Source organism: Engystomops pustulosus, chromosome 7, assembly GCF_040894005.1.
Source record: "Engystomops pustulosus chromosome 7, aEngPut4.maternal, whole genome shotgun sequence".
NCBI classification, from domain to species: Eukaryota; Metazoa; Chordata; class Amphibia; order Anura; family Leptodactylidae; genus Engystomops; species Engystomops pustulosus.
Window position 1 is genome coordinate 153,404,568 of NC_092417.1, and position 14,957 is coordinate 153,419,524.

The 14,957-nt window shown below is 41.1% G+C and overlaps 1 protein-coding gene across 1 annotated transcript; it reads right to left on the minus strand.

The window, feature by feature from the left end:
- Window positions 1-774: 774 nt before the first annotated feature.
- Window positions 775-14,712, minus strand: LOC140070254 (phospholipase A and acyltransferase 5-like). The gene is made up of 6 exons (XM_072116606.1): window positions 14,667-14,712; window positions 12,277-12,376; window positions 6,642-6,928; window positions 5,046-5,145; window positions 2,017-2,288; window positions 775-804 (listed from the first exon to the last, which is right to left on the minus strand). Exons 1-6 carry the CDS (start codon window positions 14,676-14,678, stop codon window positions 775-777), a joined length of 801 nt encoding a protein of 266 aa, XP_071972707.1. The 5' UTR covers window positions 14,679-14,712.
- Window positions 14,713-14,957: the final 245 nt, after the last annotated feature.

The window sequence follows — 14,957 nt, forward strand, 5'->3', positions numbered from 1 at the left end:
GATAGGAGTAGTAGTACTGTGCTGTGCCCATATATACTGGATAGAAGTAATAGTACAGTGCTGTGCCCATATATACTGGATAAGAGTAGTAGTACTGTGCTGTGTCCATATATACTGGATAAGAGTAGTAGTACTGTGCTGTGTCCATATATACTGGATAGAAGTAGTAGTACTGTGCTGTGCCCATAGAGATGCAGCATGATTTAACGCGACTTTAGTTATTACAAATATATGTCATCTATTCGCTTATATCACAGATGTGTTATCATGTCTGGTTAATGAGTTAAGACAGTCATGTTAGTGCTACATTTGTATATACAGGACAAGAATAGTGCTGTGTTGTGCCTATATATACAGGATAGAAGTACTAGTACTATGCTATGTCTATGACGTCCCCATATATCCAGGATAGGAGTAGTAGTACTGAGCTGTGCCTATATATACAGGATAGGATTAGTAGCACAGTGCTGTGTCCATATATACAAGAAACAAGTAGAAAGGAGTAGTATGAGGATGACACAGAGACACACATAAAACTCATACTTACCTCACACATGTGCTCAGTCTCCCCTAAAAGGACCTTTGGAGGGATGTCACAGGTCCTGGAAGACCAACAGTAATAAATATGTGTCAGGAGCTGGCGCACATGTATTACCATAGAGACGAAAACAAGGCTGTACTAGTAACTGTGTATAACTCTGTGTCCTAGAGAAGTAAAGGTTCTCCTTACAGAGACTTTGCCACTTTAGGGCCGCCTTGTAGGCATATGGAGACTTATAGCCATTGATGCTCCACTAGGGAATTCTGAGAAAATAAGCAGACAAGTTTCAGGATAGGATAAGGAAAACCAGGCCTCTTTTAGCTACCTTAATAGGCAGCTCCTTTGACATCAAGCATGACCTTCAAGAAGCCTAATGACATGATGCAGGATTAAGACCAAATCAGTATATCTATTACAGAAGGAACAGACTTCCAACTGTAGACAACACTTTTCGACCTGGTTGGGTCCCTTCAGTACAGCGTAGGGAACTGGCTAAGTGAGAGGCTTTTGACTAGGATCAGGACAAACAGCTGTCAGAGTGGGCCCCTCAAAGCTCTGGGGCCCAGAGCCACCACCCCCTTTGCCCCCCTGGTTACTATGCCCCTAGTGAGTGATAGGATATATATGATAAAAATGTTAAAGGGGTTGCACAATAACAATCTCCCCCTCTTCATATAGTATGTGTTATATGCTATGCAGAATTAAAGTTCTCATCTTCCGGTTATTGTTTTGCGGAACCCATCATTTTTCATCTTGGGGATTGTACTGAAAGGCTTTAATGCCAACGCGATGTCTTCCTATTGTCCCATCGATTGAATATTTGAATCCTTTCTGATTTCTTCCATACTTTTTATGCCTATATCAAAAACCAAAAATGCATTCTTTTTTATTCTTTGTAAGTGAAAAGAAAATATTTTAATGATGACAAAGAGCTGTTAATATTACATGGTAATTTTGTATAGTAATATTGGCCCCTTTTACTTTTGGTCCCCCACTTTGTGATCTATTTCATGTATCCCCCCCCACCCCACCCACACACATAGAAACAATTCCCTAGCTTTCTGATATCCTACTACCCCCTCCCTTTTCCCATTGTAGCCCCTGTCCCCAATCCCCCTCATATGTGGCCTCTATCCATGAGCACTGGTATATGATAAACTTGCCCCATGTTGGTCAGAATGAGCCTAATATTTAGTACCTGTACCAGATTTCCTGACATAGACCTCATGTATAGTGGACACTGTAATTGGATGTTCATATATATATTTTATTACATCAACTCATTAAATAAAAATGTGCCATGTGTCAGATATCTGCTCCTACATAGTTTGCTGTGGGACCCCAAAACATCTGTGTAGGTCCTAGGAGCATTGTGCACATGATGCAATCGGTGTAAGTGCAGTTTTAGTAAGGAGCGCCGAACATTATATTCTATGGATCTTATACTAATATTACCTAAAGAAGTAATAAATTACCTGGTCACTAAAGCCTTTCCCATATCTTAGTTCGGTCACAAAATGTTCACAGTTGACATTGTATGTTGTCTTTTTCCCCACTTCTTCTCTTGCTGCGTTCACAATTTGTAGGGGTGGGAAAGGTTCATATCTTCTGTCATACTTGTTATTCACTCTATAGGTACAGGCAATAGCAGGAACATTTGGAACAACGGCAGCGGCAGCCTCTAAAGGTTCTTCTGTCACCACAGATAAGTATCCAAATAACCAGTCAATGAGGTTATCATTTAGAGCTGAGTAGGAAGCAGAAGGAAGATGTACTTAGGGGACTTATTGTTCATCTTTTAACTTGACTGCATTGCCCTATTATTTGTCATGTACTGTACTGTAGCCCTAGGCTACAATAAACTGCTATAACAGTTATCACAGGTGTCTGCAATGAAGCTTTATTGTTATTCCTGGTTCTTATGACAATCCAACATTTTTAAAATCCAATTGTCACAGAGACAAAAAAAATTTGGCTGGATCTGCAATTATACACTTCCGACTTACATACAAATTACATACAAATTCAACTTAAGAACAAACCTACAGAACTACAAACCTTCATAACTCGGGGACTGCCTATATATATATATATATATATATATATATATATATATATATATATATATCAATCATGTGTATAGTGTTTGCCTTCTGTGGCCTTAAGACAATTAATGTCTACTTTATTCTTTGGGTCGTTGCGATCACAGGGATACCAAATTTGTATAGGTTTTATAATGTTTTCATACATGTACAAAAATTAAAACCTCCTGTACAAAAAAAATTCTTCATTTTGCCATCTTCTGGGGCTAATTACTTTTTCATACTTGGGTGTACGCTGCTGGGGGTGGTGTCATTTTTTGCGACTTTTGATGAAGTTTTCAATGCTACCATTTTTTGGCCGGTACGACCTTTTGATCACTTTTTATAGAATTTTTTATATTTTTCAAAATGGCAAAAAAGTGCCATTTGCAACTTTGGATGCTATTTTCTGTTACTGGGTTAAATACTGTGAAAAATTGTTATTATATTTTTACCAGGCATTTTCAGACACAGAGATACCTGATGTGTTTAGGATTTTTACTGTTTACTTCTAGGGAAAGGGGGCTGATTTATATGCCGTATATACTCGAGTATAAGCCAACCCAAGTATAAGCCGAGGCCCCTAATTTTACCACAAAAACCTGGTAAAACCTATTTTTTTTTTTACTTGAGTATAAGCTGAGTTTGGGTTTTCAGCAAATTTTTTTGTGCTGAAAACCTAGGCTTATACTCGAGTATATAAGGTATATATTTTTTTAACTTTTTTTATTTTATTTTTACTATTTTTCAGACCCCCTAGGGCAGTGGTGGCGAACCTATGGCACTGGTGCCAGAGAGGGCACTCGGAGGCATCTCTGTGGGCACACGGGCTGTCTCCCAGGTACAGAGTTTGCCAGACATGGCATCTTCCTGCAGTCTCAGGTAGTCCAAGTAGTGCCCTGTTATTGTAAAGTGACCCATCTTGTGCTGCTTGGTCCTGTCCAAAGAGTGAAAAGGTGTCGGATTGGAGCTCAAAGATTCTGGTAGCAATAAGTTTGTTACTGCCTAAATTGCTGTGTTGGCACTTTGGGAAAAGCTAGTGGTTTTTGAGTCTCACTTTGGGGACTCGATCTCTAAAAGGTTCACCATCACTGCCCTAGGGTATATGGGGATTTTGCACATTTCAAAAATCGCACATTGCAATAGATAGCCTAAAACATTACAGCCTCAGATCTTTGTGTATCGAATCTACCATATACTGCCATACTACATTGTGGCAGTATATAGGGGGCATTTTCCACCTCATTCATTAAAATGTGCAAATCACCCATTTAAAAAAGTTAAAACGAGACAGCCTCGGGTCTTCAGAAGACCCGAGGCTGTCATGGCGACCGATCACCGCTCCCCAATTACGTCGCGGGGAGCGACGATCGCCATCAAGATGGCGCCGCCCATCGCGATCACGGGTGTTACCGGTAAGTCTTTGCTACAATAAACAGCAAAGATTTACCAGCCCGTGAGCCCTCTCTATGTACCTGCACCTGTAAAGGGTTAATAGAGCAGCAGACAGCAATCTGAATGTGCCACAAATCTTTAGAGGCTATTAGACAGGATACCTTCTAGAGATAGATACACTCAGATGAGATAAGATGTCTAATCTATAATACAGGGAAAAGTAGGGATAACTCTATCTGCAACTTGCTATCTATCAATATAAGATCACTAATAAAGGGGGGGAAGTTATCAAACCCTCCTAGATCCAAATGTTATGTTGCACAGAGGATAGTATCTCCTAACCCCTGCACACTACAATTTCAGTTACTGTCTGTCTGTGTTTTTAACCTTTCACTGTAGCTGTTCTTAATGAGGAATACATAATAAAGGTTATACTTTAACCATTCACTCTATCCCTGGTGGATAAAGGGTTTTTTGGTCGTAAACTGGGCGACTATTGTGTGTTGTCTGTATGGGTTTTTTTTAGTTTAATAAACGGTATTTTGGATATTAGAATACATTTAGTTTGTTATTTTATGTGTGTGCAATTAGTTTTTTTTGGGGGGAGTAGGTTGATTATTATGTTATTTTCCCTGAATGCAACCTGACAGAATCCTCTGTGTAGTTCCAGGGGTTGGGCTTTGGTTTGGATGCATTTCAAAAAACAACACGTAACTTGTCTGTGCTACAGACTGCTGAGGTCTTTGCCCCCACCTTTGTGCTCCACCTTTTACGTGTTAAAGTAAAATCTATTCTTGCAGACCACTATTGTACAGCTACATGCAAATACTTTAGGAAAAAGGAAATATGGATTAGTACAGTCACAGACATCACCTACATGTTACTACTTTTTTATTGTTCTGTCATCTATGATAAGATCTGCTGAGCCATCTGTAGAGCCAGTATCTAAAACTATAATATATTATAACTGGTGTTAATGCAATCTTGGAAACCTGTGACCGTCATAAACTACTGATCAAAAATCTTACCTTTTAAATGAACAACTTTTCCGTCTCCAACGTATATTGCCCAGTGCTGGTAAGCAAAGAACTCATATTCAATCAGGTCGCCTTCTCTTGGGAAAGGGCCCTTAAAAGAATCACATTATACTGGATATTATTAAGCATCCAGGTGACCTTGTTTCAGTAAAGTTTAGTTTATTGAATAGGTGCTAAAGTGTATATATAAATTCTCAAACATTAATCCCTAAGTGATGTTTACACAATAAAAATAATTTTTAACACCTTATTTTACAATTTTACTCAGTTGCATTGCTGTTTTAGCTCCTATCACTTAGTGATGGCCAGTGTAAAATTCCAGAGTGTGGATTCCTCTGTGTTATAAGATAATATGTGCTGACAATGTGCTTAGATTTTCAGGGTAGAGGTTTATGTACACTTTCATTTAGCTTCTGAACATTCCCTAGTATCTGACACATAGAAAAAGACAGATCAGAAATGTCAGCTCTGCTGTGCCTCCCTGGATAAAGACAAGGGGGGTCATTTATCATTAGACCAGCTCCTTGGGACAGTTCTATGTCTATTTTTGGAGCTCCTCTGCCCATCAGATACATTAATGTAGCTTTGGCCCTTTAATAAATGTTCTTATGGTCTATTTTTCTGTCTGGGATTTTATTTTCAAAAAGTCTCAAAATGCATAAAAAGTCTCAGCACATAGACCAGCAGGGGACTTTTTGTGAGACTTTTTGAAAAAGTCTCAAGTCATGAATCTGGCTTCGCACGGTGTTGCACTAGCAGTAGTTCTATGTTTAGGCCAGATTAACGAAGAGGTGTATATTATCCTGTGAGACTTTTTAGCAGTAAAGAGTCTCAAAAACCCTCAATTTGACTCCTTTGAGACTTTTTTAAAGCTAAAAAAGCCCAGGAAAACCAATGATAAATAACCCCCATTATCTGTCTGTTTGTTATTTGTCTGTTGTAATGCAAGGTGAGGGGCAGGAGGCAAAAAGGAGCTCACTGCAGCATCAGACAGGAGAACAAACTGTCCTGTCTGACCCTAGTCTTCTGATTTATGGTCGGATCCTGTGAAACTGAAATTGTGTACAACAGGACTGATAGAGATTGATCATCCTAAAACATGATATTCTACCTGATGTGGCACCCTATAATATCTATGTAGGACCGAGGACAGTGGTGGCAAACCTATGGCACCGGTTCCAGAGGCGGCACTCAAAGACCGCTCTGTGGGCACACGGGCTGTCCCAGGCAGTATTGCTATTTTATTTTAAAGTAACCCAAATTGGGCTGCCTGGGACTGTAGAAATAGTGAGAAGATGTGGACTGAGTTGGTTTGGAACTATTGGAGAACTTGCTCCTTGCCCCCAAATTCTTCCTGTTCAGGGGCCCTTACCTAACTTCCTGTTGGGGTCCTAAAGACGTCATGTTAAATTGCCATGTTGACACTTTGAGAAAAGTGTGGCACTTGATCTCCAAAGATTATGCCATCACTGCACTAGGAGGTTTGTGCACATGATGCAGTCACTGTAAGTACAGTTTTTGTACATTGTACAGAAAATTATATTCTATGGACCTTATACTAATGTTAACTAAAAAGTAATAAATTACCTGGTCACAAAAGCATTTACTATATCTTAGTTCGGTCACAAAATGTTCACAGTTGCTTTCCATGAGGTTGTATTTCTTTAGTTTCCCCACTTCTTTACGTGCTGCACTCACAATTTGTAGGTGTGGGAAAGGTTTACTTCTCTTGTCATACTTATTATTCACTTTATAGGTACAAGCACTAGAAGGAACATTTGGAAGGAAGGCAGCAGCGACCTCTAAAGTTTCTTCCGTCACCACAGATAAGTATCCAAAGAACGGGGCAATGGTGCTGAACCAACCATGTAGAGCTGCAGTAAGAAGCAGAATAAAGATGCACTTAGGGGACTGTATTTTTGCTCTGTACTAGATATATCACACATATGTTATATTACTGGTTTGCAGTAATAGTCAGATTAATCCCAGTGACTGATGTCAGGTGATAAAATTGATGCATCTATTGTATAAGATGTAATAATATGATATTAGAGACGGGTCAGATGTCAGGTTAGTGGTTTCATGTCAGGGCAGGAAATTATGAACTTATTTGCGAGCTGGCTGAGGACATCTATAGGGGTCTCTGGATCTCTGGTTTCAATGGTTGAGAAGTAGTCAATTTCATTCCTTTTTTTTTTAAACAGTTTTTATTGGATTTATAACAAGTGACTGCAAGGCACATACAAAAATTAAAAAAGAGAACAAAAAAGACAAGGAAAATCAAAACAACAAGACTGATTACTGTATATACTCGAGTATAAGCCGAGTTTTTCAGCACAAAAAAATGTGCAGAAAAACCCTAACCCGGCTTATACTCAAGTCAAGAAAGAAAAACTAAAAGTGAACTCACCTTCCGACGCTCCCTGGCATCCATCGCGGCTCCGACATCGGGTCCCAATTCGTTGCAGTCTTCATGATGTCAGCCGCATACTGACACTCTAATGTGTGTGCTGGCATCGGCACACACTATAATGTCAGCGTGCGGCTGACATCATGGTGCCTGCGACGGGGGGCAGGTAGGCTATATACTCGAGGGCACTGGCAGGCTATATACTCGAGGGGGCTGGCAGGCTATATACTCGAGTGGGCTGGCAGGCTATATACTCGAGGGGGCTGGCAGGCTATATACTTGAGGCGGCTGGCTGGCTGTATACTACAGGAGGCTGGCAGGCTATATACTCAAGAGGGCTGGCAGGCTATATACTCCAGGGGAGTGGAACGCTATATACTCCAGGGGAGTGGAACGCTATATACTGGGGGTGCTGAGACCAATGCATTTCCCACCCTCGGCATATATTCGAGTGAATAGGTTTTTCCCTTTTTGTGTCGAAATTAGGGGTCTCGGCTTATACTCTGGCTGGCTTATACTCGAGTATATACGGTACTTAACATCAATCCTGCTACTAAAACTAGGCCTAGAGCTACTGACAATCCGATATCAATCTTGGAAATATACGCTTTGTATCCAAGTATCCCAATGTTTTATAAAGGTGGTATAGTTATTGTTTTGTAGAGAAATAGCTTTCTCTTAGGAGCATGTGGTATTTATTTGTGTTATGACCTCCTTAATTTGGCCTTGGAGTATCCTTCCAGTACCTCGTTATTGTCAGTTTTGTGGACATTAGGACATGTGCTACTATAGTACGTGACTTAAAAAGGGTTTCTTTCAGGTTCATTAATAGAAGTGCTGTAGCCGGGGAGAATGGGATGTTGGTAATGCCCAAATTGTTAATCAAATTGTATGCTTCTAGCCATAGAGGTTTAACTTTAGGGCACAGCCATAAAATGTGTGTTAGAGAACCCTTTTGGCCGCGTAATCTCCAACAACCTGGGGATGAAGACCTAAATATTTTGTGAAGGCAGGCGGGGGTAAAATACCAACGTATATGCGTCTAAATTATCGGGGACAATCTTGCCTTGTACCATTCGACCAGGTGAACTTTTGAGACAACCTGCCATTGACAAATACCCTTGCCGAAGGGTTAGAATAAAGCACTTTGATAGTAGTCAAAATAGTACCAGTAAGTCCGAACTTGCTTAAAGTGGCAAATAGATGGTTCCAGTTCACCCTGTCGAAAGCTTTTACGGCGTTAGGAACGAGGACGGGGTCTGTTCTAAATCGCATACTTGAAGGAGATCTATTCGTTTCCTAGTATTATCAGAGACCTGTCTACCTGGGATGAATCCTGATTGTGGGGATTACGTTTTTTGATCTGTCTGCTAGGATTCGGGCATATATCTTAATGGGGCAGATTTACTTATCCGGTCCATTCGCGATCCAGCGGCGCGTTCTCTGCGGTGGATTCGGGTCCGGCCGGGATTCATTAAGGCAGTTCCTCCGACGTCCACCAGGTGGCACTGCTGCGCTGAAGAGCATCGGAACGCACTCAAGTTCACCGGCCTATTCCTAGTGAAGGTAAGTGCAAGCTCCACGACACATTTTTTTTTTAAAAATGCGGCGGTTTTTCAAAATCCGTCAGGTTTTCATTCGGCCACACCCCCCGATTACCGTCGCGTGCATGCCAGCACCGTTGCGCCACAATCTGATCGCGTGCGCCAAAATCCCGGGGCAATTCAGGGGAAATCAGTGCAAATCGGAAATATTTGGGTAACACGTTGGGAAAACGTGAATCAGGCCCTTAGTAAATGACCCCCAATGTCTTCGTTTAAAGAAATAGGGCGGAAATTAGCTGGGTTGTCTGTAGTTTTATTTGGTTTTGGAAGGGTTACTATTACGGAGGAAAGCATGGCTTCAGGGAATTCTCCTCGAGAGGATGCAGCCTCAAAAACTCTTGTTAGGTAAGGGGCAATTAAGTTTGAAAATTTTTTGTAATATGCCCCTGGGTGGCCATCTGGGCCAGATGCCTTATTGGGAGGTGGTATTTTATGGTCTTCATTATTTTGTCACTTAAAATAGGAGAATTAAGTCTGAGGATGTTTTATATATGGAATGTTGGCTTTCAGTCCCCTTTTTTAAGCTTATTAGCGTGGAGAGAGACAGCTTTTTGGTCCTGAGAATAGTATTTTATTTTGAGCCTGCGAAGTATGCATGCATGGTTATGAAGCAGGAGATTTCTCAGGTCTCTATTTATTTAATGCTTCAAGTGAGTTTTGAGATATCGCCCTTTTACTATTTTGTAATTGTTGGATGTTCCCTAAAGACAGATTAATTTCTGCTTCTCTTGTTTTCTTAATGTTGTGTTCTAACTTTCTAAGATCGTCTTGGATGTACCCTTTATGCATCAGCCAAATGGAGAAAATATCTGCCTTACCGTTGTCATTAAATCTTAAAAACTCTCTAAAGGCAAGTTCTATTTTGGCTGAGTTAAGGGGGTGGGCAATGGCTGCCATGTGGCTTTCCAAATGGCTTGAATGCTGTTCTGATATTGTGATTTTTATATGGGCATGATCTGACCATTTAATTAAACCAATAGAAGAAGATTTCACTAAGTCTATAAAGTAGTCTAATAAAGGAGATTTGACCGCTATTGGGGGTATACAGATTGGACAATTTGAGGGCAATAAGGACCCCTCTTTTTTTTGAGAGAGAGAAAGTGGACATGAAAATATGTGGAAAAAGCGGGTTAGATATTTTTGGTGGATTTAGAGAGTTTGCGTGTGTTTCCTGGATACACAAAATTTCACATTTTTCTCCCCGAGCCTCTTTCCAGACAAGTGACCCTTTTCTATGGGGTGCTCAAACCCTTTAAATTAAGCGACAAAATTGTAAACCCCATTGGAGTTTAACTTTTTGGAAGCTATATATAATACTAGATGCTCCATCAACAGCTACAGGATATATTGGTGTATATTTTAGTTAGGCTATAGCTCATTAGGCCTATGGAAGTAATCATACTAAACAACAAGAACAAAAACATAAAAACAATTAACATATTTTTTGGTACCAGTAAGAACGAGTACTTCTTTGGGGTAAACAGTTCCAGTGGAAGCATGATAGGAGGCCGGCAGTCTCTATGCCCAATAGATATTCATCAGGACTGCTGAGAAATGACCAGCGGTCATTTGATTTTGCACTCCTGGTCTTGACGGTTTTGACGTGGCAGTTTAATGTTATGTAGGTCGTCATCTTTCCATCAGTTCCAAGGCTTCTTCTAGTGTTTTGATGGCCACAATGGTATTTTTCCACTTCACCAGAATTTTTGTGGGTATGTCCCATCTGTTGGAAATTTCTTTTTCTCTGAGGAGTGACGTGATAGGGTACCTCTTCTTCCTGGCTTGCAACGTTGCCGCAGATAGATCCATGAAGAGTTTAGTAGAATCGTAGGGAGCCGGGAGGGCTTGCAGTTTCCTTGATTCTGACAGGAGTTGTTCTTTAACGTGATAAAATGTATATCTTGGTGAGACATCTCGTGGCACCGAGTATAGGAGGTTGCTAGGTTTGGGCACTCTGTGTGCTCTGTCTATGCAGAGCTCATATTCCGCCAGATTAGGAATAAGGGTTTTTGTCAGTTGTTGAATATATGCTTTCAGATGAGCTTTAGGCACAGTTTCTAAGATGCCTCTGAATTTAACAGTATTGCGTCTATCTCTGTCTTCAGAGTCAATGATTTTAGCTTGAATTGCAGACACTGAATCTTCCAGTGAGTTATGAGAGTCCACTAATTCGATATGTGCCTGCACAAATTAGGTTAATTTATCGTCTGATTGAGATTTTTGCACCGTTAATTGTCAGGAAGCAAAATAATGGCCTGTTTTAAAGTGTTCTAACGGAAAATCTCTGGAACTCTTTAGAGACATAGAGGGGGTAATATTAACACTAGCAATTACACTTTTCTGTTCCAAAACAAATGCTCTCCCCTCACTTATAAATGGCGCAAGCGGCAGGATGAGGAGTTTGTATCCTGGATATTAAAGAGCATAACAAATAAAATATGGGGATGTGGCTCCAGTCACAGGACTTTGTGGAGGGCCATGGATCCTTTAGCCAAGGCCGTGAATGTCCCGGTCAGCGGTGCTGTTTAACCACTCCCCAAAATTAAACCTAACTGCGTCGTCCTAAAGCAGATAGGGTTGAATGCTATGTAGTATTTTGTTTGTAGATGCCCCCTATGATTTGTAAAACGCTAATAATATGATGGTGCTATATACTATAAATAAAGATTATTATTATTCTGGAATACAGAGCTTTCTGCTCCCTGTTACACAATGCAGCCTATATTAAGCAGTTCCCAGACTTGCTTGTTTTTATATTATACAGAGTGGGGGCATTATTATAAAGACTGGGGAAGAGTGGGAACATTATAAAGACTGGGACCGAGTGGGGGCAGAAGGATAATTCTTATATTCTACACTTTCCCCTAACAGAAGTCTTTGTGATAAACTCAACATGGACGATGCATGGCAGGAAGAGAAGACATGGTGATTTTAGGCTTATTGGAGAAGTTAAGGAACAAGAACAATTAGAATTTGAAGACACGTCACCTGCAGTCACTGGATGGAATAGGTGTTTTGTCTGTATTTTCTGTAGCTGTATATGATAAGCACTGTGTTTTGGGGAAGTGCATGTGTGTGGGGTATATGTAGGGGTCGGCCGCTACTTAGGTAGTGCATGTATTTGTACTGTTTTGGGACACATAGGGCCTGTCTTTCATGACAGTGGTGATACTCCTGCCATCAGTGTTATGTAAACTACTGATCTTACCTTTTAAATGAACAACTTTTCCCCCTCCAACGTATAAAGCCCAGTGCTGGTAAGCATAGTGTTCATATTCAATCATGTCGCCTTCTGTTGGGAAACGGCCCTTTAAAAAAATCAACAATACTGTGTCAACTGATTCAGGACAGTTCATTGGGGGCTGAGGGCATTTTAGGAATTAGGTGGGTTTAGTTATGAAGCAGGACACATACGGGAAGACTAGAGGTGCAGTGTATTACCGGGTCTGGCTTAATTGGGATAGACAGTGTCAACTGATGCTGAAGCAGATACCTGGGTGAAGGGATTAAAGCAATGCTTATAGTTGTTAGGAGCCAAAGCCAGAAGCTAAAACTGTGAGCCAAAGTGAGAAAAAGGCAAGGCAAAAGAAGTTTGTTCAAAAGGACCCTAAAATGACACAGGGGCATGCAGCAAGGTCCTAGTCAGGATTTAGCCCAGTGTTTGCCAAATAAAAGTTCACATTACTCCTACCTCAAGTCCCCAAGATAGGGTGTTCCAAAAGTTTTTCATCAACACTGTCCCACCATGTTATAATCTGTGCATATAATATATAGCATCTCCGTTATTACGGTAGTCAGAATCATGAATCATGGGTTTGTCAAAGTTGGAGCACTCCTGTATGTCCTTCTTAACAGACTCTTAACCAAAAAGCAAGAGGTGGCCGCTCTTGTTATCAAAAGATACTACTGAATGGGGGGGTCTTACACTGTTTTATGCTGAATTTGTGCTACAAAATGACTGCATATGCCAATGGTGACTGAAATGTTATAATGGGACAGAGTTCATCTTAAAAATATGATGGTCCACACAATAACGCTAGGCACCCTGGAAAAATAATGGATGGCAACTCTTAGCAAGTTTAATTTTAAGACATAATATCAGCCAGGAAGGGACCATGCCCATGCAAATGCCCTGTCCCTCTGAAGAGAAAGGAGAGGAGGTTGCGATATCCAACGCAGTTTTAAGCATATGGGAGAGCGAGGGAACATTGGGGCACATTTACTTACCTGTTCCTTGGAGTTCACAGAAAGTGCATTGTCTGACGATAATGCACTGTGCCACGTTTTACTAAGATCTTGCGCCCGATATCCCGCATGTGTCGCTTCCCCGCTCAAGTCCGCAGGAGTTCACCTTCTTCTTCCCGGTGCATGTAAGTGCATTGTCTTGCGACACAATTTGAAACTTAAATCCTGCGCTCAGTCCGAATCAGTCGGACCATCTGATGGCCCGCCCCCCGATTTCTGTCGCATGACACAATCCCAGCACAAACCCCTGTTAAGTACATGTCAAAGCTGCGTAAATCCTGAAATGGCAAACAGTCAGACGAAAGTGAGTGGCGTGACCCTTAGTAAATAAGCCTCAATATGTTCTCTGCTCTGCCACAGTCCCAGAAGCACACAGTCCTTGGCATCCTGGTACAGGCGGCGCTGTGACATCACACATGCGCCGCAGTAGGAGGTAGAAGGCTGTATATAGATTAATTACTGGGGGGAGGCTATATATAGATGAATAACTGGGGGGAGGCTCCCTATAGATGTATTACTGGAGGGGGGAGGGTTTCTCTGGCCCCTGATCATTTTTTTTATTCAGAGCTTCCACTGGATAGGTCATCACTAGCTGAGATGTGGACATTGACTCAACAATCATTCTGCCTTTGGTCATCAGAACCTGTATGCTGGACAGAACTAGGTACCGAAAGTTCTATCCAACGGATAGTGGTGGCACCACAGAACCGCCTGTTTACATGAATGGGATTTGTGCTTCAATTTCAAGTTTCTAGCATCTGGAGGTTTGGTTGCTGAACTAAGCAGGAAAGCTGCAGGCTGCTGCCTGAGGCAGTGTTTGCTGGTAAAGTTCATTACATTATGGCCCACATTTATTAAAGTGTTTGCACCAGTTTTCTGTCTGACTTTGCACTGGAAAGAATGTGCAACCTGCTTGCACATGTATTTATAAAGTGTATGCGCCAGTTTTGTTTCGCGGCAGCCCTGTGTCCGACAAGACAGAACAAGTGTTCACCAAAAGGGGCGAGTTACTGATTAGTCGGAACGTGTGCCACGATTCTGTCTGACGTGTGCCACAACGGGACCATGCTATCTCAATAACAGGATTCCTGTTCTCACTAATGGGTGGAGTGGCAAGCATAGTATGCACCGAACCAATGCTGAGCACAGCGCTCAACTATTTCTGAACACACATAGTTCATGAGAGTGAACTCACAATCAGTTCATGAGAACAGGATCCCTGTTCTCTGGATAGCCGGGGTCTCATTCTTGTGATCTATTATTTTACAAAAATGATATAAAGAAGGTAACACATAATACTATATCCCAAACAGTGTAGATATATACTGGATAAAAGATGCCAATCACACTCACCACTAATGGCATGGCTCCAGATTTCTGTGTACTCCTGACTCTTCTTTGTCTATGGAATATTTGAGGAATCACTGAAGAAAGAAATTGCACAGAAAGATAATTGTATAAATTATCATAATGAGCAATTACCTTGTAATCCTAGAACATAGATACACGACTTACACCACAGCAGATCCGTCCAGAGGACTAATGTCGTCTGTCAGTTTCCTTTATATATCTGTTCTTTCACTTTTGCGGTGAGTTTCGTTCTTGAGTAAATAAACACTCAGAACTATAAGGATGTAGCACTGG